A 20,918-nucleotide genomic window follows, 5' to 3' on the forward strand; every position below is an offset into this window, starting at 1 on the left:
CTAAATTTCATATTCCTTGAAGACAGGGTAAACATCTTACTGTCATGTGTATATCTCATAATAAGCAGTAAAAAGCCTGACTCTGTACCTGATGGATAAAGCCTTATTAAAGTGAATAAATAATATGTGTATAATGAGAGAAGCTAAATTTTAAGAGGTTCCTTGGAAGTAGACATAGAGTGTACTTAGAGAACCAAAAGTATCTGACTACTCATGAATATTATCAATTCATCTTGATTCCCCAAAGTTAAATATAAACCCTAAAAGACAGCTTGATAACCAGATGCCCAGATAAAGATAACAGCCAGTCAGTAAGCCACCTGATGTATGGAACCGTGCAATACTCATCTTTGATTCCCAATCAATGTTGCATTGGACCTGGCAGACAGTTGGACATCAATAAGTGATATTTATTTAGAAAACTGATTAATCAACTCACTCAACTATCTACTGAGCATATCAATGTTCTAGGGGTGTTCTTGGTGCTTTGGTTACAGCAGTATATAATTAGAGGCAAGATTCTTGCCTTCATGGGGCTTATATTCTCAAAGCACCTTGACAAGCAAAACAAAGAGATAAACAAGAAAACTTTCAGGTAACTATATGTAACAGAAAGGACAGTGTGCCTGGGGATCGTGATCCAGTGGGAGAGGGGTAAGAGGTGAGAGGTTAGGTGGATGAGGTAGGCAGAGTCTAAAGTCTATTGGGTTTCGAGGGTCACAGTTTGAAATTTATTTTTAGTACACTGGGAAGCAATGGGAGAGTTTTACAGATATTAGGAAGAACAATTTGGTTTAGTTTACATTTTTAAAGGCTTACTCTGTGCAAAAAATAGATATTAGAGAGGCAATAAAAACTGCTGTAAATCCAGCTGAGATGTGAGAGGCTGGCTTGGAATTGGGTTGAGACAGATAGAGAGGGCAATGGTGATGGGGTTTGGCGAAGCAGGCTAGTGCAGGAGCAATATGGCAGGAAAGAAATGGATCAGTGAACAAATGTGGCAATACAAACGAAGATAAAAGTGAAGGAATGAACCACAGTATTTCCTAAAGAGCTCAAGTTATTGATTGTCCCCAAACAGCCTTTACTGACCACTAGACTTGAGGCAGGAGATAGATGGGGCCCCGGGGCAAACAACTGGAATTTGCTCTCTGTGGACCGATACTCCAAGACAAAAAGAGCAAGACAATTGAGGGAGAAGGCTGGGCCCTGCCCAAGAAGATAAGAGACCACATATTTCTCATTCTCAAAGTCAAGAGACCTCCCCAACTACACATGAGCAGAAAAGCTCCTTGGAGGTCAAAAAGGGAGGGGGAGCCACCCCACAGTATTAAGTGATGCTAAATACGCATAGACCTCTTCGGTAGAGTCCATCTTGGCTAAGAGATGCGCGTGCACACATGGGAGGATCCTGAGATAAACCAAATACGGACTGTGAACCAGGCAAATCAAAACGACTGGCCAAAGAAACCCAGAAGAAATGCCCTATATAAGTGATTTAAACAGCCACGAAGACGTGACTCGCTCTCTCTGAGCCCACCTGTGTGTCTGTCCACACGTACTGTACTCTTTTTTCCTCCTAATAAACACATTACTTGTTTCACTACTTTCCATCTTTGTGGGAATTCTTTTTCTGCAAAGCCGAAGAGCCAGGGCCTTGTCACTGACCACTGGTCTAGTGGCTAGGATTCAGTGCTCTCACTGCCGAGACCCGACCCCAATCTTTGGCCAGGAACCGAAACCCTGCTTCAAGCCACTGTGGGCCAAGGCCACCCGAGATCAAACTCAGTACCCTGACTGAACTCCTATCTTTCCTTTATCTTCCCCAATTCACGCAAACTTTATATAAAATGTTAGGTCACAATGATAATTATGATATATGTAATATAATTTAAAAATCAGTATTGCCTTGAGATCACTAACTGTATTTATGAAATTGATTTCACATAACAGGCATGGGAAACTAAGTCAAACACCGTTTCCACCAAGTGAAAAAGAAAAATCATCTGATGTAGTCAAGAATCACTCTTGAAAGTGTACCTTCTAGAAAGATGGTGACGGTGAACTATGATCTCTTTGTGTTGTCTTACTGACTGCTACCCTTTCTTTTTAACTTATATGCCTTCTGGTTTAGTATGATTCATTTATTCTAGGAACAACCCGGCTAGGGTGCTAAATTACTATTTTCTATGCTGCAAAAAAAACTTACCCTAATGGGTACTTCCACAGGAAAGAGAAAGCAATAATACAAATCAATCAAACCAAAAATATTTGCCTGTGTGATAAATGCATTCACCTTATAATAAATAGAGAGTCAGAAGGAAGAAAAGAGTGATAATTGCAAAGCATTTATTTTGAAGTGTTTTTTCATTTCTCCTCAAAAGGATATAACATAAGAGGGAAATTATTCACAATTGTAGCATATTATTAGGCTAAATATATATAAATTATATTAACAATGGTACCTGCCCTACTGCACAACCCATTTCACTGTTATTGATGGAATATGAAAAGCCACATGAAAGCAAGTTAAGTGGGTCATTATTTACCTTTTAGATTATGCTTATCCATATGACCAAGATGGACTTCAGATTGTCTGACTAAACTTTAGACAGGTTTCTTCCTGACTATAGTCTCCTGACCTCCCTTTCCTTAGAGAATTTACTTTAGAAAACTGTCATTTATAATTTTTTCCTCTGCCCCTTTGAGATATAAATCTTCTATAACCCAGGAATGTCTTTCTTTCTCCAGGACAGGGGAACTATCCCTTTGAAATGTAACCATCAAGAAAGATAGCATCCTTATCTTCCAGTCTCTGTGTGAAGGTAGGAGCCTAACTTCCGTAAGCACTGATTAGCAGATACAGATGGCCTAATCACATGGACTAATCTCCCCACTAGTGTCTTCCAGTACTTTTCCACTAGCTCAACTCAGTACTTAAAAACACTCCTGCCTTTTATTTCAGTGGAGTTGAATTCAAGCTCAACTAATACAATAATCTCTCTCCTATTACAATAATCTCTCTCCCCTATTGCAGTTGTCTTGTATAAAGTCTTCTTTGCTGGTTTAGCTGGTTGGGTGAAATTTTTCTTTAATACAACAAAGTTGCAGAAGGAAGACCTAAGTTGGGTCTTCACAGCCCATGAAGATATAGTGGTGGAGTGAGGAGCCCAGGAATCCATGGAAGGTGCTAATAAGTGGACACAAGAATGAACCTGCAGAACTAAGACTCCTAAACTGTTACACTCTCAAGGATAAGGGCCTCTCTTTAATGCCTTAGGCTATATACCTTGAAAAAGGGAGATACATTGTACAAGTTTTGACTCTGGACTATGGTTAAACATGTGGGGAAAAGAAACACTTTTAAGAAGGGCACAGTGCCAGTCACTCAGATTGGTACATATTCCAGCCCCAGAGAGCTTAAGCTGGTTCACAAGAGGAGAAGGTCTGTAAGGAACGGTAAGTCATGGGATAAGGCCTTATTACTGAAGGGATAAGAGGTAAATTCTGCTTGTAATCAATGCATAAATTGGAAGAGAATGCAACACAAGGTGGGGGAGCATTCCCCCCCAACTTTTCACAGTAAATGTGGGAACCAAATAGAGTGACTCTCTCCCAATGTTAGAAGCACAAAAAAGACCTCACTATGGTGACACGAAAGGCAGTTGCCAAAGGTAGAAGATGAAATCTCAAGGATGATGAGGTGAGGAAGATGAAGACAATTATTATTGTGATTGTTTGTGACAAAGTTGTGAGTTTTAGAAGAATCAGGAAAAACTTCACCATGTATGACAATGGAACTGTATCACAGAGAATGTACAGGGGTTCATCATATGACAAGGTCTGACAAAAGGCATTCTGAGAAGAGTGACAATGCATTTAAGATGGAGGTGCCAAAAATTAAGCTGGCAGCCAATTTACATATCCAAAAATGCAGGGAGAGATCAGATTGCAAAATGTCTTAAGAACCATAATTGAGATGATCAGATTTTAATTAGAACGATATTTCCGATTTTATAAGGAGGGTAAATGTTAAGGGGAAGAAATTAGGGATCAGGATACATGTTAGAGTACCACTGAAGTAATAGTCCAAGTGTGAAAGATTGAGGGCTTCAACAAAGCAGTGGCAGTAGAGATATAGAGAAGTTTCTGGACTTGAAGGATCTTCAGGGTTGGGAAGTTAGAGAGTGAACTGAGAGATAATAAGGAGTGAACAGAGCCAAGGAAGAGACTGAGATTAATCACATGGGAGCTTGGAAGTGTAAAAGCAGGAATATAGGGAGAGAAATGGGAATCTTTTGAGGGAGATAAAATATTCAGATTGGAAAATCAGGCCTACAGTTCAGAAGAGAGTTGGGTGCTATAGATACATACTCAAGACAAGAATACTGAGTTATAACCAAAAATGCTGGCACATACAAGATCACTGAGCAAGAGCTGTAGAGGAAGACAAGAAGGTTGAGGGTGTAGCTTGGGGGAAGCCTACACTTCAGGAATAGACCAAGAAATAAACAACAATGAAGAAGGGAGAGAAGGGCCAGTGAGGTATAAAGGAGATTTTACCAGAAGACATGGTACAAGTGGAACCAAAGGAAAATGTTTCCAAAAGTTTTGATGATCAAAGCCATCAAATGCCAGAAAGAAGTCAATGAATATAAAGAAAAAAATTCTGTTGAACTTGGCTAATAAAAGGAGACCTTAGTGTTTTAGTTTTAGGACAGAATCAAGATTGATCTAGATAGAGAATGGGAGACCAAGATGAGGAGAAAACAAGTGGACTGACTTCTCCTTCAAGAATGTTAGCCATAAAAGGAAAAAGAGATACACTTATTTTGTCCTTTAAAAATCTTTTCAGCTATTATTTATGATGATATCAAAAGAATTTTTTTTAAAACCTCTGCAATTATTAGTTTATTAGTATCATCCAGGACTCAGATGTTCAGTATTCCTCCTGAAATTACATAAAACAAATGCAAATGGAAAGAATCCAAGTCAAAATTATATAACAAAACAGCACTCCATCACAAAAGCATGTAAAATTACAAGAACACTATTTTAAAACACTGGCACTTTAAAAGAACGATAATCTCAAAAACCACAAAATTGCCAAATTGTTCCCTAAACTGTTAAGCAGATAAACATATGACCCTGATGAACGAGCTTGAGTTTTGTAAAGAAAAATCAAATTCAAATAAATCAGGTAATTCATACTGAAAGACAAAGCTTGTCTTCCTCCCTCATGTCTACTTCATTTATAAAGGGGCAAACCATAATATAGGAAAATATACCTGATTTAAAATGTGGTATACAATTTTAAAAGTTGGCCCAATTAATTAAAAATACCTTTAATGGAGGATCTCAAGTTTCCTAAACAATCCATATTTAGATAAATAGGAGAAGACATTTACAGCCAGCACTTTTTCTCCAGAGCCTTTTTGGGACTAATATTAACAACAACAAAAAAACGTAATATGGCAGTCTTGTTATTTCAGGCTCACGGTTTTGGGGATACATTCTCAGTCTTAAACGTGGGAACTGCAAATATAACTGCCATTACATGGTAATGGGAGTTAAAGGATGTAGAGTCCTCATGTAAAGATTAGAACATACTTTTCTATTAGTCCTTCAAGGACAGACTTTCAAAATGTTTGATTCTAATAATCCCATGCTGTGAGTAGATTGGTTACTCTTCACTTTGTAAATGAACCTGGGCTATGTGAAATGTGATATCAACTGATAAAGATTTGAGTTTCAGTTACGGATGAAAACTGTCTCAATTAAACTTTAATTACCCTCATCGTGAGTATGCAGGGTATGTACACAAAAGCTTTTTATCAGCTAGCTATACGAAAGATAAACACTGTAATAATTCGTGTGATCCAAAATGGGCAAAAGCAAAAGACTAGCTTCCCCTTAAAGAAGAAAATTTTCAGACCTATGAAAAGGACAACAATACTAATAAAAAAAATTGTATTTACTTAGAAGCATTCAGAATGTCAACAAAACAGCTGCAACTTCTTTCTTCTTTTTGCAATTACAGAGTAGTATTCAGTTAACAGAACAATTATTTCGTATAAGCTGCATCAGAGACAACTGAAGATGAAAAAACTACCATCCCCATATATAACTAATTTGTGCTGTGCACCAACAAGAACCTGCTTTCAATTTCCATGCCAATTTACAACCCCCATACTGTACCAGGCAAGGTTAGTGGCTATTGAAAATACCACCAGGACAGGGCTATCTAAAGACACATTTGGTAGTGTGTTAACTATACAAAAAAAGACACTGCACAGTTTAAAAACAAAATCTTATATAGCCTTACATTTCAATTTTTTTCTTTAAAAGGAGTGAGCTGTGTACAGGGAGGGTTAAATGCTTTATAGACAAGAAAAAAAAACTGCGCTGAACCAACTTATTCATCATCATCTCCTTCTTCCTCTTCATCTTCCTCCTCATCACCATCCTCTTCATCTTCCTCATTTTCCTCCTCTTCTTTCTTTTTCTTGCTTTTTTCAGCCTTGACGACTCCCTTTTTTGCTGCATCAGGCTTCCCTTTAGCTCGGTACGCAGCAATATCCTTTTCGTACTTTTCCTTCAGTTTAGCAGCCTTCTCATAAGGCTGCTTGTCACCTGCAGCAGTGTTATTCCACATCTCTCCCAGTTTCTTGGCAACATCACCAGTGGATAGGCCAGGATGTTCTCCTTTGACTTTTGGACGATACTCAGAACAAAACAAGAAAAAGGCCGAAGGAGGTCTCTTGGGTGCATTGGGATTCTTGAACTTCTTTTTTGTTTCCCCTTTAGGAGGGATATAAGTTTTCACTTCTCTTTCATAACGGGCGTTGTTCGCCTTTGCCATGTCTTCAAACTTTCCTTTCTCTTTAGCAGACATGGTCTTCCACCTCTCTGAGAACTTCTTAGAAAACTCTGAGAAGTTGACGGAAGCATCTGGGTGCTTCTTCTTGTGCTCCTCCCAGCAAGTTTGCACAAAGAATGCATATGATGACATTTTGCCTCTCGGCTTCTTAGGATCTCCTTTGCCCATGCTTAATTATTTTTCCTCTGCGAGGCACAGAGTCACTCAGTGCCCGTCCGGCTTCTCACTTGCCCCGGCGCTGTCTCTATGGAGCTCAATGTACTGCAATGGCTGTGAGAGCGGGAGCCAGACCAAAAGAATTTATAGACAACGTACAAGAGTATATAATTGATATGTTCTTGTAAAATGGCTTATAAATTGAGTTACTTTCTCCTTAATTCATCTAAAGTTTTCAGGAGTACTTTGTCACTTTTGATCGATCTTAAATTGGCATTGCTTCCTAACACATCAGTTTTATATTTTTCTATTTACAGATCTGTCAATTTGTTAATGATCTATAAAAACTCACTTTCACACCCTAAAGGAGTTCACTCTTACATGAATGTCACAGGAAATACTTCGATAACATGAAGCTCTCTTGAAATACTTTTTTTGTGTGTGTGTGGTACGCGGGCCTCTCACTGTTGTGGCCTCTCCCATTACGGAGCACAGGCTCCGGACGCGCAGGCTCAGCAGTCATGGCTCACAGGCCCAGACGCTCTGCAGCATGTGGGATCCTCCCGGACCGGGGCATGAACCCGTGTCCCCTGCATCGGCAGGTGGACTCTCAACCACTGCACCATCAGGGAAGCCCTGAAATACTTTTAATTAGTTTTATACAGTGGAAATTTTGTGAATCACATTTTCTTAATGGAAATCAGAACAATTAGGAGATTACACATATGGCTATGGTATTTAAAAAATTAAAACATCTTCTAATCACTTGGAGCAATGCATGTGGGTCACTGTAATGACCTGGTGAAGAGAATTCAGGGCAGTATACCTTTACCTATCCTCCAGAGACCACAGATCCCTGTTACTTCCAATGGATTGTCAGAAACCTGCCCATTTCTCCTTCAGTATTCTTCCCATGGATACCATGAGTACAGTAAGAACATCCTATTGGGTATGTAGGTCAAAATCACTTTTTCTTTCTTTTCTATATTTCAAATCAAATTACACTAAGAGAATCCATTAGTTGCTGCAATTTTTCCCTGGACTGCACTCAGTTTTAAAAGAATAATTAGTCAGTATCAAAATATATATGGCTATATATGGGGTATGTGTGTGTGTTTGTTCTAAAGATGAGAAAACTTACTTTAAAACGAATCGTTTTGTCTTTACACTATTAGCTTTAAAATTACTTAGTTCCTGCAATACTGCAGATTCCAATCCATTACCCACATATCCAAAAATACACTGGAGGAGGTTGGTATTTTAAGTGGTGTAAAACAGTGTTGTGGTAACTAGGAAATGAGCTTTTAATTAGAACACCATCAGAGACTCCAAATGATCATAAGATGATGATGCAATGAATCTATAAATGCAAAGCTTCTGAGACTACGAAGATAAATAATGGGAACTTTACAAATACAGCTTGGGCTCTGGGGATGCAAACACACAATTCAGCTCTTGTTTTCATTCCCAAGACAGGCTGAGCTAAGGTGCTGTACAAATTGTTACTCTAAAAGCGGGCAATAGAGATCTTAGGGAACTTTAGATAATGGCTTTTTAAAGGCTCTGCTGCATTTACTCAAAACTCTGACCTAGCTGAAGTTGTTGGCAAAGATAAGCAGTTTGGTAAACTCTACCAAGAGATACACAGAAAATTAGAAAATCAGCTTACTCCACACAAGAATAAACTTGCTGGGCATGAGTCCAAGATTACCCATTCAGATTATAATAAAGACTGCTGCGAACATTTTCTCTTTGTAAGGAGAAATATAATTCCTTAGTACTTGGAAAGAAGTTTTCTTCCTACAGCTCACCAAGTGAGTAGATCCAATGCAGGTAATGAGGGCATGGGATGGGCAGACCAAAGTTATTTGTAAGACACAGGAACCAGGCCCCCTGGCCATCAAGAACAGCTCAGATAACATTCAACTATGCTATTAGACCATCAATAAATTCAGTCAGAAATGTACTTCAGTCACACCAGGGAATTCCAGTAATCAGCCCCAATTTAGAAGATACAAAAAACTGCTCTATATTTTTTTTCAAAGTTCTAAGTAAAGGTTGGACAAAGGTCAGCTTTAGGAACATTGAGACTTCATTGGATTCTTTTGCAGTCACTGAGCTCACTGCAGTGCTATTGACACATGGTGCTTCAGGTTTCCCCCCAAGCACCTGATGTGGGCCCCATCAAGGTCAACACAAGTAATTACGCAGGGTATGGAAATAAGCCCCCAAGAACCAGAACCCCAGAGAAAACCAGGGAATTGAGACCAGTACCTTCATTACTCATAATTAGCTTTATTTTTACCACCATCACCCAAAGAATTGTAGATGCCAATGTTGATGCAATGCTGAGGTATTAGCAGTGATAATCCCTTGCCCTGTAGATGCTGGCGACCATAGGTGATAAAGAGTAGATGGGATGAGCAGATGTATTTATGAGAAGGGATTTCTGAATCCTGAGAGAAACTGACCTCTTGGTCCCTCAGTTTCTCTCTTAAAATGTTAATTCTACATATCTTACATGAACATCATCTCTGCCACACTTTAAAATTTGTATTTTGATGTTAATATCAGTTCATGTCATCACAGAGTGAGAAGGAGTTAAATGAGGCCGACAGGTCTATTCCCTGTGTTTTATCAAGGGTGTCAACCCTGCTCACAATCTAGAAAAGGATTCTGAGCAGACCTGGGATCATCTTACAGCCCACACTGCAATGGTCACATTGCAGCAATCTGCCTCCCGAGGGTCTGCCCACAATGACCTCCTTTTGGGTCTCACATGCTCCCCACCCTAATCCCCATTTTCCGTCAGCTTCTCTTTTTGTGTCAAACTCATAAAATGAGTTAATAGGATGCAGCAACATATCTAGTTATATCCCAGGAGGCAGAACTAAAGCACTTGCCCTCAGCTTCCAAAACAGACCTTTGACTATGTTTGAGAACAAAATTGGAGTCCCTTCCATCTCTATATGCAGCAATAATCTACAGGAAGATCATTTATTCTGGGTTTCTATTTTTCATCAGCCAGATTCAATGTTCTGATCTTAAACTGACAGTTTTACCAGAGTTCTATATCTGAGCACCATAAGACTTCTGAAATGCTTTCTAGGTGAAAAGAAAATATTTATATATAACATAACAAGCAATTCATTATTTAAATAACTGAAATTTATTTGGAAATTATTCAAATAATGAATTGACCTGTCATTATGTAGCTTAATGGACTTGATGATGACAAAAGCCTTGTCTGAGATGAAGAAATATCAGTGTGCATATAGGAATATAAAATTAGAAAATTAAAGTGGCCATTTCTGGCACACTTATTTTTTAAAATAAAAAAATGTATAAAATCTCAATAGCTTCTTAATAGCTAAAGCTTTTTTTTTTTTTTTTTGCAGTACGCAGGCCTCTCACTGCTGTGGCCTCTCCCGTTGCAAAGCACAGGCTCCGGACGCGCAGGCTCAGCAGCCATGGCTCACGGGCCCAGCCACCCCGTGGAATGTGGGATCTTCCCGGACCGGGGCACGAAGCCGTGTCCCCTGCATTGGCAGGCGGACTCTCAACCACTGCGCCACCAGGGAAGCCCAATAGCTAAACCTTTTCAATCGTCCATAAAATTAAATAAATACTATCAAGATCTAAAATCTAACTATCAAGATCATTGTAGTTAAGCATTTTAGCAAATGTGCCATGTTCATTTCTGTTCTTTTTCTTTTTCTAAACTATCATGTTTCATTCTCATCAACACTGAAGCTGTTGACTATTTTGATATGGCATTGCGTTCCCCTTTTCTGCTTCTTTTTGATGAATAGTAAATAACGGAACATAAAACATTATTGGAGTTCTCTAGGTGACAGGACTGAGAAAAGCAAATGCTGACCATCTGTTGAGGCAGAACAGCCCGGCCCTGTCCGGAATTGGAAGTGACTCTCCTCCCAGGCTTCTAGGGCAAGCGGGCAGGCAGCACCTGTGGTTGGTTGGGGATATCTGCTCAAAAAAGGTGCATGAGCACATGGCTCCAAGGCTGTTCCATATGCAGCTGCCAGAACCCAAAGGTGCTTTTGGAGGAAGATGAAAGGCAGGAGTGGTGGTGCAGAAGAGGCACAATGAAGTTATCACCCATGCAGAAATGAGTGTCCACCTCCACACCAGAGACTAAGACATTACCAGCGTGAATGTGTGTGTGTGTTGCTATAAACTAGTTATTTAATCAGCAAAGGCCAAATGACAAAGAAATAAGTCTCTGTAGACAAGGCAACAGGCTTAACAAAAATTAGAAAGCTAATACAAATGCAAATACAACTTACAGCCTTATACCTCTTTATACATTGTCTATGCAGAGCTCTCACAAATACAGATAGCATCATTTGCTATTGCTAAGTAGTTATCAGACTGGTGAAAATTTGTAGACTACTGGAATTATTTTTCTAGTCCATGCAACGCTACATTACTAACTATCATTATGTTAGGGGAAAGTTCCTTATCCAGTCCTTATTTTGAAAATCAGTAGAATCAAAGGTAAAAGAATTTCTCCAGAAAAAACAAACAAACCTGTAGCAAGTCACAAAATATTTAGTCAAAGTTTTTCTAGCAAGTTCTTTTTATAAGCATCACATCACAATTAACTTACTATTGCAACATTATTATTTTTTAGGTACTAGCCTATTGCTAAGTATTATGTATACATTCTTATTGAAACCTATAAGTAAGGCTCATAGAATTTTGTTACACTAACCATTAGTGTAACCATTAGTAACCACAGTTCCCCAAAACTGTTTTCAATTTAAAGTGGTTAAATGGAGAGCTCCAGGGAAAATATATAAGAAAATGCTGGTCTTGAATATATCATGAAGGCCTAAATAAGGAAGTAGTCTTATTTGTGTTCTTCCACACTTACCCATACTAAACAAAAATATGTAAGAAGACACTTACTCTTTCTGGCTTTACAATATGCCATACTATTTACAGCTTGAGCCCTATATCTCTATGTACAGATGGTACTTCAGCAGCCAACGATCAGAGTCCCCACATGAATCAACTGAAGAAGCCAATACGAATGACGTTGACAAAGTTTAAAATACACCTCCAAATAGATCCATTCTTGGAAAGTGTGTGACTACAGACTTGGGGAGTAATTCCCAGAGTTGTCATGAATATGATGGTTCCCTGGCATTCTACAATGATGACTATGCCTTGGCATCCCATAACTCTCTGCCCTAGCCCAGATGCTTTCTGTTATGCTAACATGAATCAAGAAGTAATACAAGCATAAAGAAAAAGAAAATGTACATATATGCAAGAGTTTGGACTCATAATTATTCCCTGCTCTCTCCCATCAAATCTGAGTTCATTAATGGCAAGGAGACATGAACAGTGAAGACCTGGTGAACCCCAAAGTCACTGCCACAAAGTCATATACTTACACCACACAAAATGAACTAGAAAAGTATGAGCTGCCTCAATGTACGTCTGTACCAGGAAGCCTCCACTGATGAACACATATTGAATTTTCCCTTCCATCACAGCTACGTATCACATTCTTACTTATTTAGATTTGATATTTAGAAGCATTTAAAGGGAAGGACAGACTAGGCAGAAAGGACAAAAATTAAAAGCAAATGGAGAATTAAAGAAACGCACAGACACCAAAAAAATCACAGAAAGAAATAAAAGCACTCTCAGATTGAATCCTCATAGCTGTATTATTTATTTTAAAAAGAAGCTAAATGAAGAGACGGCTGTAATTAATCAGCCCTGCCTTCCTTCTAGACTAGTGATGCAGTGGGCATGGCAAACACACTGAATGTGTCTTATTAGGTAGTTCCTCTCTGTTATGGTCTTGGAGGGTTTTTTTGTTTTTGTTTTTAAATTACTACCAGTGCACTTGTATATTTCCAAGATCAACTTGGACACCCAAGCAGACAATACCTCTGCTGGACTAAATGACCCTGGAGAAAGAATTCAAAAAAGACGCCTATTCCTCTGGAATGAAATGGCTTGGCCAGTGCAGAATGGACTGGATGTCACTTTTTTGGTCAAAAGCCTTTATGCAGTGTACAAAAGATTGCTGAAGAGTAAAATATAAGTGATTATTAACAACACAAGAACCTTTCTTCTGGTAATAGAACCTCAGGAAAGTGCAGCTAAGAGAAGTGCAAAGTATAAAATGCAGCTACCCACATTATACTTCTTAAAGATACAGAAATGTCCACCACTCTAGAAGCTCAAGTTTTATCTAAGTTCAGTAGGCAACAGCAAAGAATGTCTAAGAATTTACAAAGCGAAGGCAGTTGTCGGGCTGACAAAAGTCACACTTCACTGAGGGGTGGGAAGTGCTAGACAAAGAGGATGAAAAATATGCGAAAGCTCAAGGAAAGGGCTCAGTATTGCCTGGCACAGGAGTCAAAGGTCAACGTGAAAGATAAAATGGTAGTCAGGACAGAAGATAATGGTGATTGGGAATGGAAAACTGAAAGAAAAATGAAGAGAGAGATGGTAAAATGGGATCCAGGTAAGCATACAAAGTATGAAGAATGAAGCAGATATGAGGAAAAAGAAGTGAATGTTGAAGGGATGGAGACACTATACGAAGAGGCAGCAGTATACTGGGAAATGGCATTGAGCCTTCAGTTATGCGTGCATCATTCTAGAAATAAAGTCAGCACGTAATGAGCCCATAGGTTCTGATAATGGATAACAAAAAATAATATGGGTTATCAGCTAAAAGTCACCAATTTTGGTCTTCTGATACTACTTTGAGGCCATTATCAGAAACAAACCTGATTTTTAAGAAAAGCCTGTATAGAATATCTTCTTTCTATAAAGAAGTACATCATGCCTTTAATCAGGTAGGACCAGCCCAAAGAACTCTCTCCCCGAGCTCTTCACAGTTCCCTGATGGTACAGTCACACCGTACCTCTGAAATGTGAAAGCACTCTGAATTGCCTGTGTCAGGTTCTGAATATCCAATTGGTGTGCTTGGCCAATCTGCTCATAATTTCATTTCATTATATCTTAGATATTTTGTCTGGGACCTAGTAAATTCGACAGGGAATTCACTTCAGAAGAGGCAATGTGATAGTTTTAAGAAGTATAAGCTTTGGAGTCAGACAGATAACCAGACCATCCTGCGCCACGGCGCTTACTGCCAGTGTGACCTGGCAGGTTATCGCTTTCCCCAGGCCTCAGTTTCCGTGGGTTAATAATGCCCACCTGGCAGGTTATTGTGAGAGTTGAGGACAATAAAGATAACATGCCCAGCTCATAGTACACACCTGTTAAAGGTCAGCTGCTATTGCTGTATGTGATTTTGTCTACTCAATGGAAGAACACATTAAATATGTTCTTATATTTTATATAAAAGCATATTAAAATCAATCAACAATAAATATATTTGTAAATTTATAAAACATTAACCTTAACCCTAAAACAAAGTAACTGTTTGGGGAGATAAATAATTAGATGAAAACAATTATACACATATACAAATACAAAAAGAACTGAATATAACGTGAATAGTGATCATTTCTGAGTAACAGGATTAAAACTAATTTTTATTGTATGCCTTTTGTTTATCTATCATTTCCAAAATTTTTACACTCAAAACAAATTTATGCTATAATTATTTAGATATTTAATACATTTAAACATATTAATTTGTAATAAATATAGATACCTTTATATATATTATATATAAATATGGTAATATTTAGGCTATTCACTTTATAATCTGGGAAAAAAGGTTTTAAAGCCAGCTTTTTTTCAGTTTTCAGGTTATTGTCTCAAACAGAACAGACAATTTCAGGACTGTCTCTGTCCTCAAGAAGAAGAAACCTTTTAGGGGGCTTCCCTGGTGGCGCAGTGGTTGAGAGTCCTCCTGCCAATTCAGGGGACACGAGTTCATGCCCTGGTCCGGGAAGATCCCACATGCCGCGGAGCGGCTAGGCCCGTAAGCCATGGCCGCTGAGCCTGCGCATCCGGAGCCTGTGTTCCGCAATGAGAGAGGCCACAACAGAAGAAGAAACCTTTTAAGTTTTACAAGGTTGGGCTTTACCCCAACTTCTAGACTGATGGCAGCTTTAAAGCCTCTTTTCCTTCATGACAGTGACGAAATGAACAGGAAATTAATATGGCCACTTTTTCATACCTACACACACAAACTGGCTTTTAAGTATTCTGGTTGAATTCAATCAAACTTGCTATTTTAAAACAATAGTTTCTTCAGATTCAACTAGTACCTTTCTAATAATATCAGACTTTAAATTTTGATTTGTTTTCCAAAAATATGTTTACTTGTTCACAACATCCATGCAGACAGATTAGAGTGGCCCTCATATAGTAAGCAGCTCAGAGGATTTGGCAGGGATCCAAGATACAGCTCGCATGCACAGGGACATGCAGGTGACAATCACATCTGCCTTTCATGCTCCATTGCCTTTCAGGCAAATGGATCTACCCACAACATGATTTGACTACTGGTCATAGTCTTTGGCCAGGACTTTAAGCCACATCCAGACTCTAAACCATCTCTAGACCATGTGATATTCCTGACAGGTTACAGGAGAGCAAATCTCAGCTCTGTTTGGTCTAATAATTTGTCATCACAATAAGAATGGATTTAAGCAGAGTTAAGGGAGAATATTTTTCTCTTCTAAGAGTCAGGCACAACATATACCAAGCACCACTGAGAGTAAAGCAACATTCTGGATATTGTGAGAGGATAGTAAAGCAAAACAAAAACAAAAACAGAAACACTTTCAGGGCCTTAACCTGTCCTGTTCTTTTCTTTCACTTGTTTTCTATGGATTTAAATAATCTCTTAAGTGGAACAAAGTTATAGCCTGTCACATTAAAAAGTAAAAGTAATAAAATGAGACACTGTGTCCAGGACATAGAACCTGCTTCATCGTACTGAATGGTTCCCCACAGTGAGAAAATCTCCAAAGGTCAGCAAACAGTTTAAAGCTATTGCAATTTAATATCTGCCAAGGGAAAGTGATGGCTCTAAGCAAATATAAAGATCATTAACCCAAGACTTAATAACCATTCATTTATCTAAAAATATTTCTCAGTCAACATTATTGAATTTCCACTTTGTGAAAACACAAAGTGTGATCCCAAAGGGACTTATAATTTAACAGAGAAAGAGGAGCACACACTAATACATTTAAAAACACAAACAACAGAAACATACAGACAAATAAAATTGCCCATAGTTACAGTAAAACCCTTTTTCTCAGTCATAATTTAATCCAGTGTTTCCCAAAATGTATTCACTAGTACAGTGAGAGTCTTCAGGGGAACAAAAAAATGTCCCTGATCAAATAAGTTTGAGAAATAGTTCAAAACCACAATGTCCTTGAGCACATTAAAGAATGAAAAGTCCTAGAGCAACGTTTAATATAACATTTCTCAAATTTGTTTAAACACAGAACCCTTCTTTGACCTTACAATTATTAACATCTGTGATGGTTAGTTTTATGTGTCAACTTCATTAGGCTATAGTAGCCTGTTATTCAATTAAACACCAGTCTTGATGTTTCTGTGAAGGTATTTTGTAGATATCATTAACGTCTATAATTAGGTGACATTAAAGTATATGAGGTTACCTTCAATAATGTGGGTGGGCTTCATCCAACCAGTTGAAAGCCCTTGAGAACAAAACTGAGGTTTCCCTGAGAAAGAAGATATTCCACCTCAAGACTACAGCATCAGCTCCTGCCCAAGAGTTTCTAGTCTGCCTTCCTGCCCTACAAACTTTGGGCTTGCCAGCCTCCACATCACATAAGCCAATTCCTTGAAATAAATAAATAATATATAAATGAGTATTTATTTATATTTTATAATATTTAAAATATTACTTAAAATAAATAATCTTTAAATAAATGTGCATTTGTGTGCATGTGTGTATTAACTACTGGTTCTGTTTCTCTGGCAGAACTCTGATGAAACATCCCAAGGAACTAATGTTTTACATAACTTTCTTTAGGGCACGCAATAAAGTCCCATCTTCTACCTCAGTAAAATCGTATCTTCTACAGCATAACTGCAATCAGATACCAGGAGCCGTATGCCTGAACCCCACTTAATTTAAGGGACATAATAAATATTGTTAGCTGCTTCTCAGCATCTTTCCTACCAGCACCTACCTCCACCTCCAAGTTGGAAATGCCAGAGTCCTAAAAGTAGACCCTGACTAACACTAATCAAAAACTGTAATCTCTTCCCCTTTGTCTCCATGACTTGTTCAAGTATGATGGTAATACAGGCTTAAGTCAATTAATGCACTGATGCTCCTCAACCACGTTGACCGATTCTGCTTTATTAAGTGGTACAAGGAAGTGAAGATCCTTACTGTCCTGGATGATGATGGTTGGTTGCCAACATCAGGACTGAAGCTGCTGCATTTTGCTACCATGAGGAAAGCTGGCATGAAGACAAGCCAACAAACTTAGGAGGGCAATGCTGAAAGAAATGAAGAAAAATAAATGTGTTCCAAGTCAAACCACATGTAAAACCTGAACAACCTCTGGACTTTACTTATTTGAGCCAATTAATCCATTTCGTTGTTTATCATAATCTGAGTTGGGTTTCTTTTGGCACTTCGATATATACTTGTTGAATTGCACCTGCATATAACAGTATCCTAACTAATTAAAGGGAGTACAGAAGAGGTAAAAACTGAGTATATAAGAATATAAAAATCTCTGTTTAAGGATAAATGGACTGGGCAGGGCAGCAGAAAAGGGAAAAAAGTTTGCTAAATGATTAGGCCAATACAAGCTTCATGCTACCCAAATGTTCTGAGCAGATGTAAGAATATATATGTCTGGGTAAACCTCAAACATCAAGGCTGCTTAAACACCTTTGAAAATTTGATGAAAGCTATGGCCACTTTCCTCAGAAAAATGATTACACATGCAATATTTTGCTTTCAATTTCAGGAGTTTCATATAGTCCTAAAACATAGGCATAGAGGTCTACGGATTAAAGTTAGGAATCCCTGCTCTACATGGTGGCAGGAAAAACTGCCAACATTGATTCTTGTTATAAATAGATATTGAAGAATAGAACTAAAAATGTGCTTTGGCTGAACACAGGTTGTGAGAACCATTGTGAGAACCATTTGCTCCTGGGACCTGTGAGTACCATTTGTTCTGGGACTGATAACACTGTTCACATGATTATGGACACCCAATAGAGTCTTATGGTAAGTTTTATTTACATCAGTAAACTTTGTCTATGAATGCTCAGCATTCCATGGCATGCAGAGCATGGTTATCTTATCACATTTAAAAAGGTAAGGGAAAATTTATCAGCACACTGACAGGCAGTTAAGAGGTTTAAAAAGTGAGATCAGAGAATCAATTTGGGAGGTGGAAGTCTAGTGGAACTCACCTGTCACTTTTTAATGGAATTATGAGGATAAAAACCAGATTGAAGGGGCCAAAGTAGAAGTTATTTGAGAGAAATTTAAAAATGGCTGTGCTGACTCACGTCAGGGAAGGCATACTAAGAAAGGAAGACGAGATATAGCATTAAATATTGTTAGTGTTGCATTCTTCAGCACAGGCTTAGATATAGGCATGGGAACAAAATAAGACATTGTTGCAATTTTCCCTGTTGTAGATAATGAAAATTTCTGTCATTTCTATCAACAATAAATAAAAATAGTTTTTCTTAGTTAAAGGAATTCAAACCTAACTTGACAGCCTATCACTGTAGTCAGCAAAACTACTGGGGTTAGGAAGAAAAAACAAGAATATTTATTTAATGCAAATCAGATGCTGGCAGCGTTAATTGAAATTAAGAATAAATATCCAATATATTTCTGTTATAAATGACTTTTGGAATCAGTAGCATCCCCAGCTATAAGAAAATAGCCTTGGTCTCACGACATGTGCAGGCACCATAACAATACCTCCATGTAATTTTTCCAGTTCCTAAGTAGTGCTAAATATTGGAGTAATATATTAATTCATCTGCTCAAACATTCAATTTTCCTGGACTCAGGAAGAACAAAGAAAGCCTATTTATTTATATTATAGTTTAACATAGGTAGCCATTTTAAAGTGGATGGGGCACTTACATATTTGACTAGTTTCTCTTTTTTTAACATCTTTATTGGAGTATAATTGCTTTACAATGGTGTGTTAGTCTCTGCTTTATAACAAAGTGAATCAGTTATACATATACATATGTTCCCATATTGACTAGTTTCTTAATGAGTTGTATAAGAATGAGAATTTCAGCCCCCAAAGACCAACAGGAACAGACTGCACTCTGACATGCATGCTAAGACTCTTAAACGAAATTTCAATACATTTAGGGACAGAGGTTTTTTTTACAAGGTGAATGAACACTGTCCAAAATGTGAAAGAAATTAAGTGTAAAATATCCAATGTTTAATAGTTTTGCTGCATTTTAATTTTTAAGACTACATCCTCCGCAAAAAAAAAAGAAAAAAAAATGAAGCACAACATACAAAATAGAAAATAGTGCCAATTTAAAAATCATAATCTGTAAGAGCTTCTTGGTGATTAAGGAATGTTGTATTCTGAAGTAACTCAGGAAAGCTCTAGGAGGAAGAGCTTGGAGTGGCTAAATTTAAGCCCTGGTTTCTTAAATGGCACTCGCGAGGGAAGGAAGTGTGTCACAGAGTCAAAGTACAGAAGGCCAAGGTTCTGGCCCACTTCTACTACTAACTAGCTTTGGAGAGCTGGGAAAGACATGTGCCTTCCCTTGGCTTGATTTTCTAAGGTGCTATCCAGCTCTACAGTTCTGAAAATCTAAGTAAGAATCTTAAGAATGGTGTAGATGTACACACATTTTAGTCATATGCACATTTAGCCACGATATTTTCAGTGTTTTTACAGTTTGAGGCTTGACAATGCCACCAACAGTGTCCCTTTTTGAAAACAGGAGAGAACCATTATCTATGCCCCTCTCCCAGATATTTGCCTGAATCCTGCCTCATCCTCTCTGAAGCTTCAAAAGATGAAAAGAAAAGAAAAAAGAAGAGAAAAGACATGGTTGGCCTAGAAAGGAACAGGGACCACCACAGGGCTAGTAAAACTTTCAGTTATATTAACTCAATCAAAATATAACCTATATCCTTAGCAAAGCAGTAAAAAAATCTTCCCTCTGACAGAGCCTGTGCAGGCACCTGGGAATGAAACTATCTTAGAAGCACCCCAAATCAAGGTACAGAGGCAGGAGATCCTGCTAGCAGTACACCAGAGCTACAGAAGCAGAGTGTAAGATGGCCTTCCTCTGAGTCAGGCAAGGCTTTCCTGTGCTCACACGAAGAAGAAAAAGGTGTTCATATAGTAGACAAGGAGTGTATGGTGTGAAGGGTGCTCACTGGGGAAAAGACAGTGGAGGTGCTGCACACTGCACACTGAAATGGGGCAGCATGACAGATCCTACATGAGGAAAAATAGCTGGTTGGGCTGGAACCCAAGATGAGAGTGCAGGCTTGGTGAAGGTAAGACAGGAAAGCGACAGGAGCTGTTTTGAAAAGACCTGCTGTTCGCGTAAAAGGGTTCCACATACTGGATGGGGTGCAAGAGGTTAAAAGATTCTAAGTAGGGGAGTGGCATAATCAGACTTGGTCTTTGAAAGGTCACCTTCCAAGCAGAGTGGGAAGTGGATGAGAGTAGAGACAATATTTAAGATACCAGTGTAATACTCTAGGAAAGAGTTCCTAATTTATAGAACTAAAAGGACCAGGACCCCTGATTTAAAATATATTTAAGAGAGGTCACACCCAATGACTTTCATTGAATTGTGCAATATACATCATGCCAAGAACTTTATAATGCATGATCTCACTGAATCCTCATAATAAATTTATGAGATTATTATACCTCTTTTGAGACT

General features: G+C 38.3%; 2 protein-coding genes across 2 annotated transcripts in view; both read right to left on the reverse strand.

Annotated features, from left to right (window-relative positions):
• The window catches only part of CAMK4 (calcium/calmodulin dependent protein kinase IV), a gene marked incomplete at its 3' end in the record, with an annotated part of 218,155 nt that overhangs the window by 180,508 nt on the left and 16,729 nt on the right, over positions 1-20,918 (reverse strand). The window lies entirely within an intron of this gene.
• Positions 6,416-7,048, reverse strand: LOC309959067 (high mobility group protein B1-like; the record flags this gene model as incomplete). Its single annotated transcript, XM_082835188.1, has 1 exon — positions 6,416-7,048. The coding sequence occupies one exon, from the start codon at positions 7,046-7,048 to the stop codon at positions 6,416-6,418; it is 633 nt and encodes a 210-aa protein (XP_082691314.1).

The sequence above is a fragment of the Leucopleurus acutus genome (genome assembly GCF_964270905.1).
Source record: "Leucopleurus acutus genome assembly, chromosome: 3".
Taxonomy (NCBI): Eukaryota; Metazoa; Chordata; class Mammalia; order Artiodactyla; family Delphinidae; genus Leucopleurus; species Leucopleurus acutus.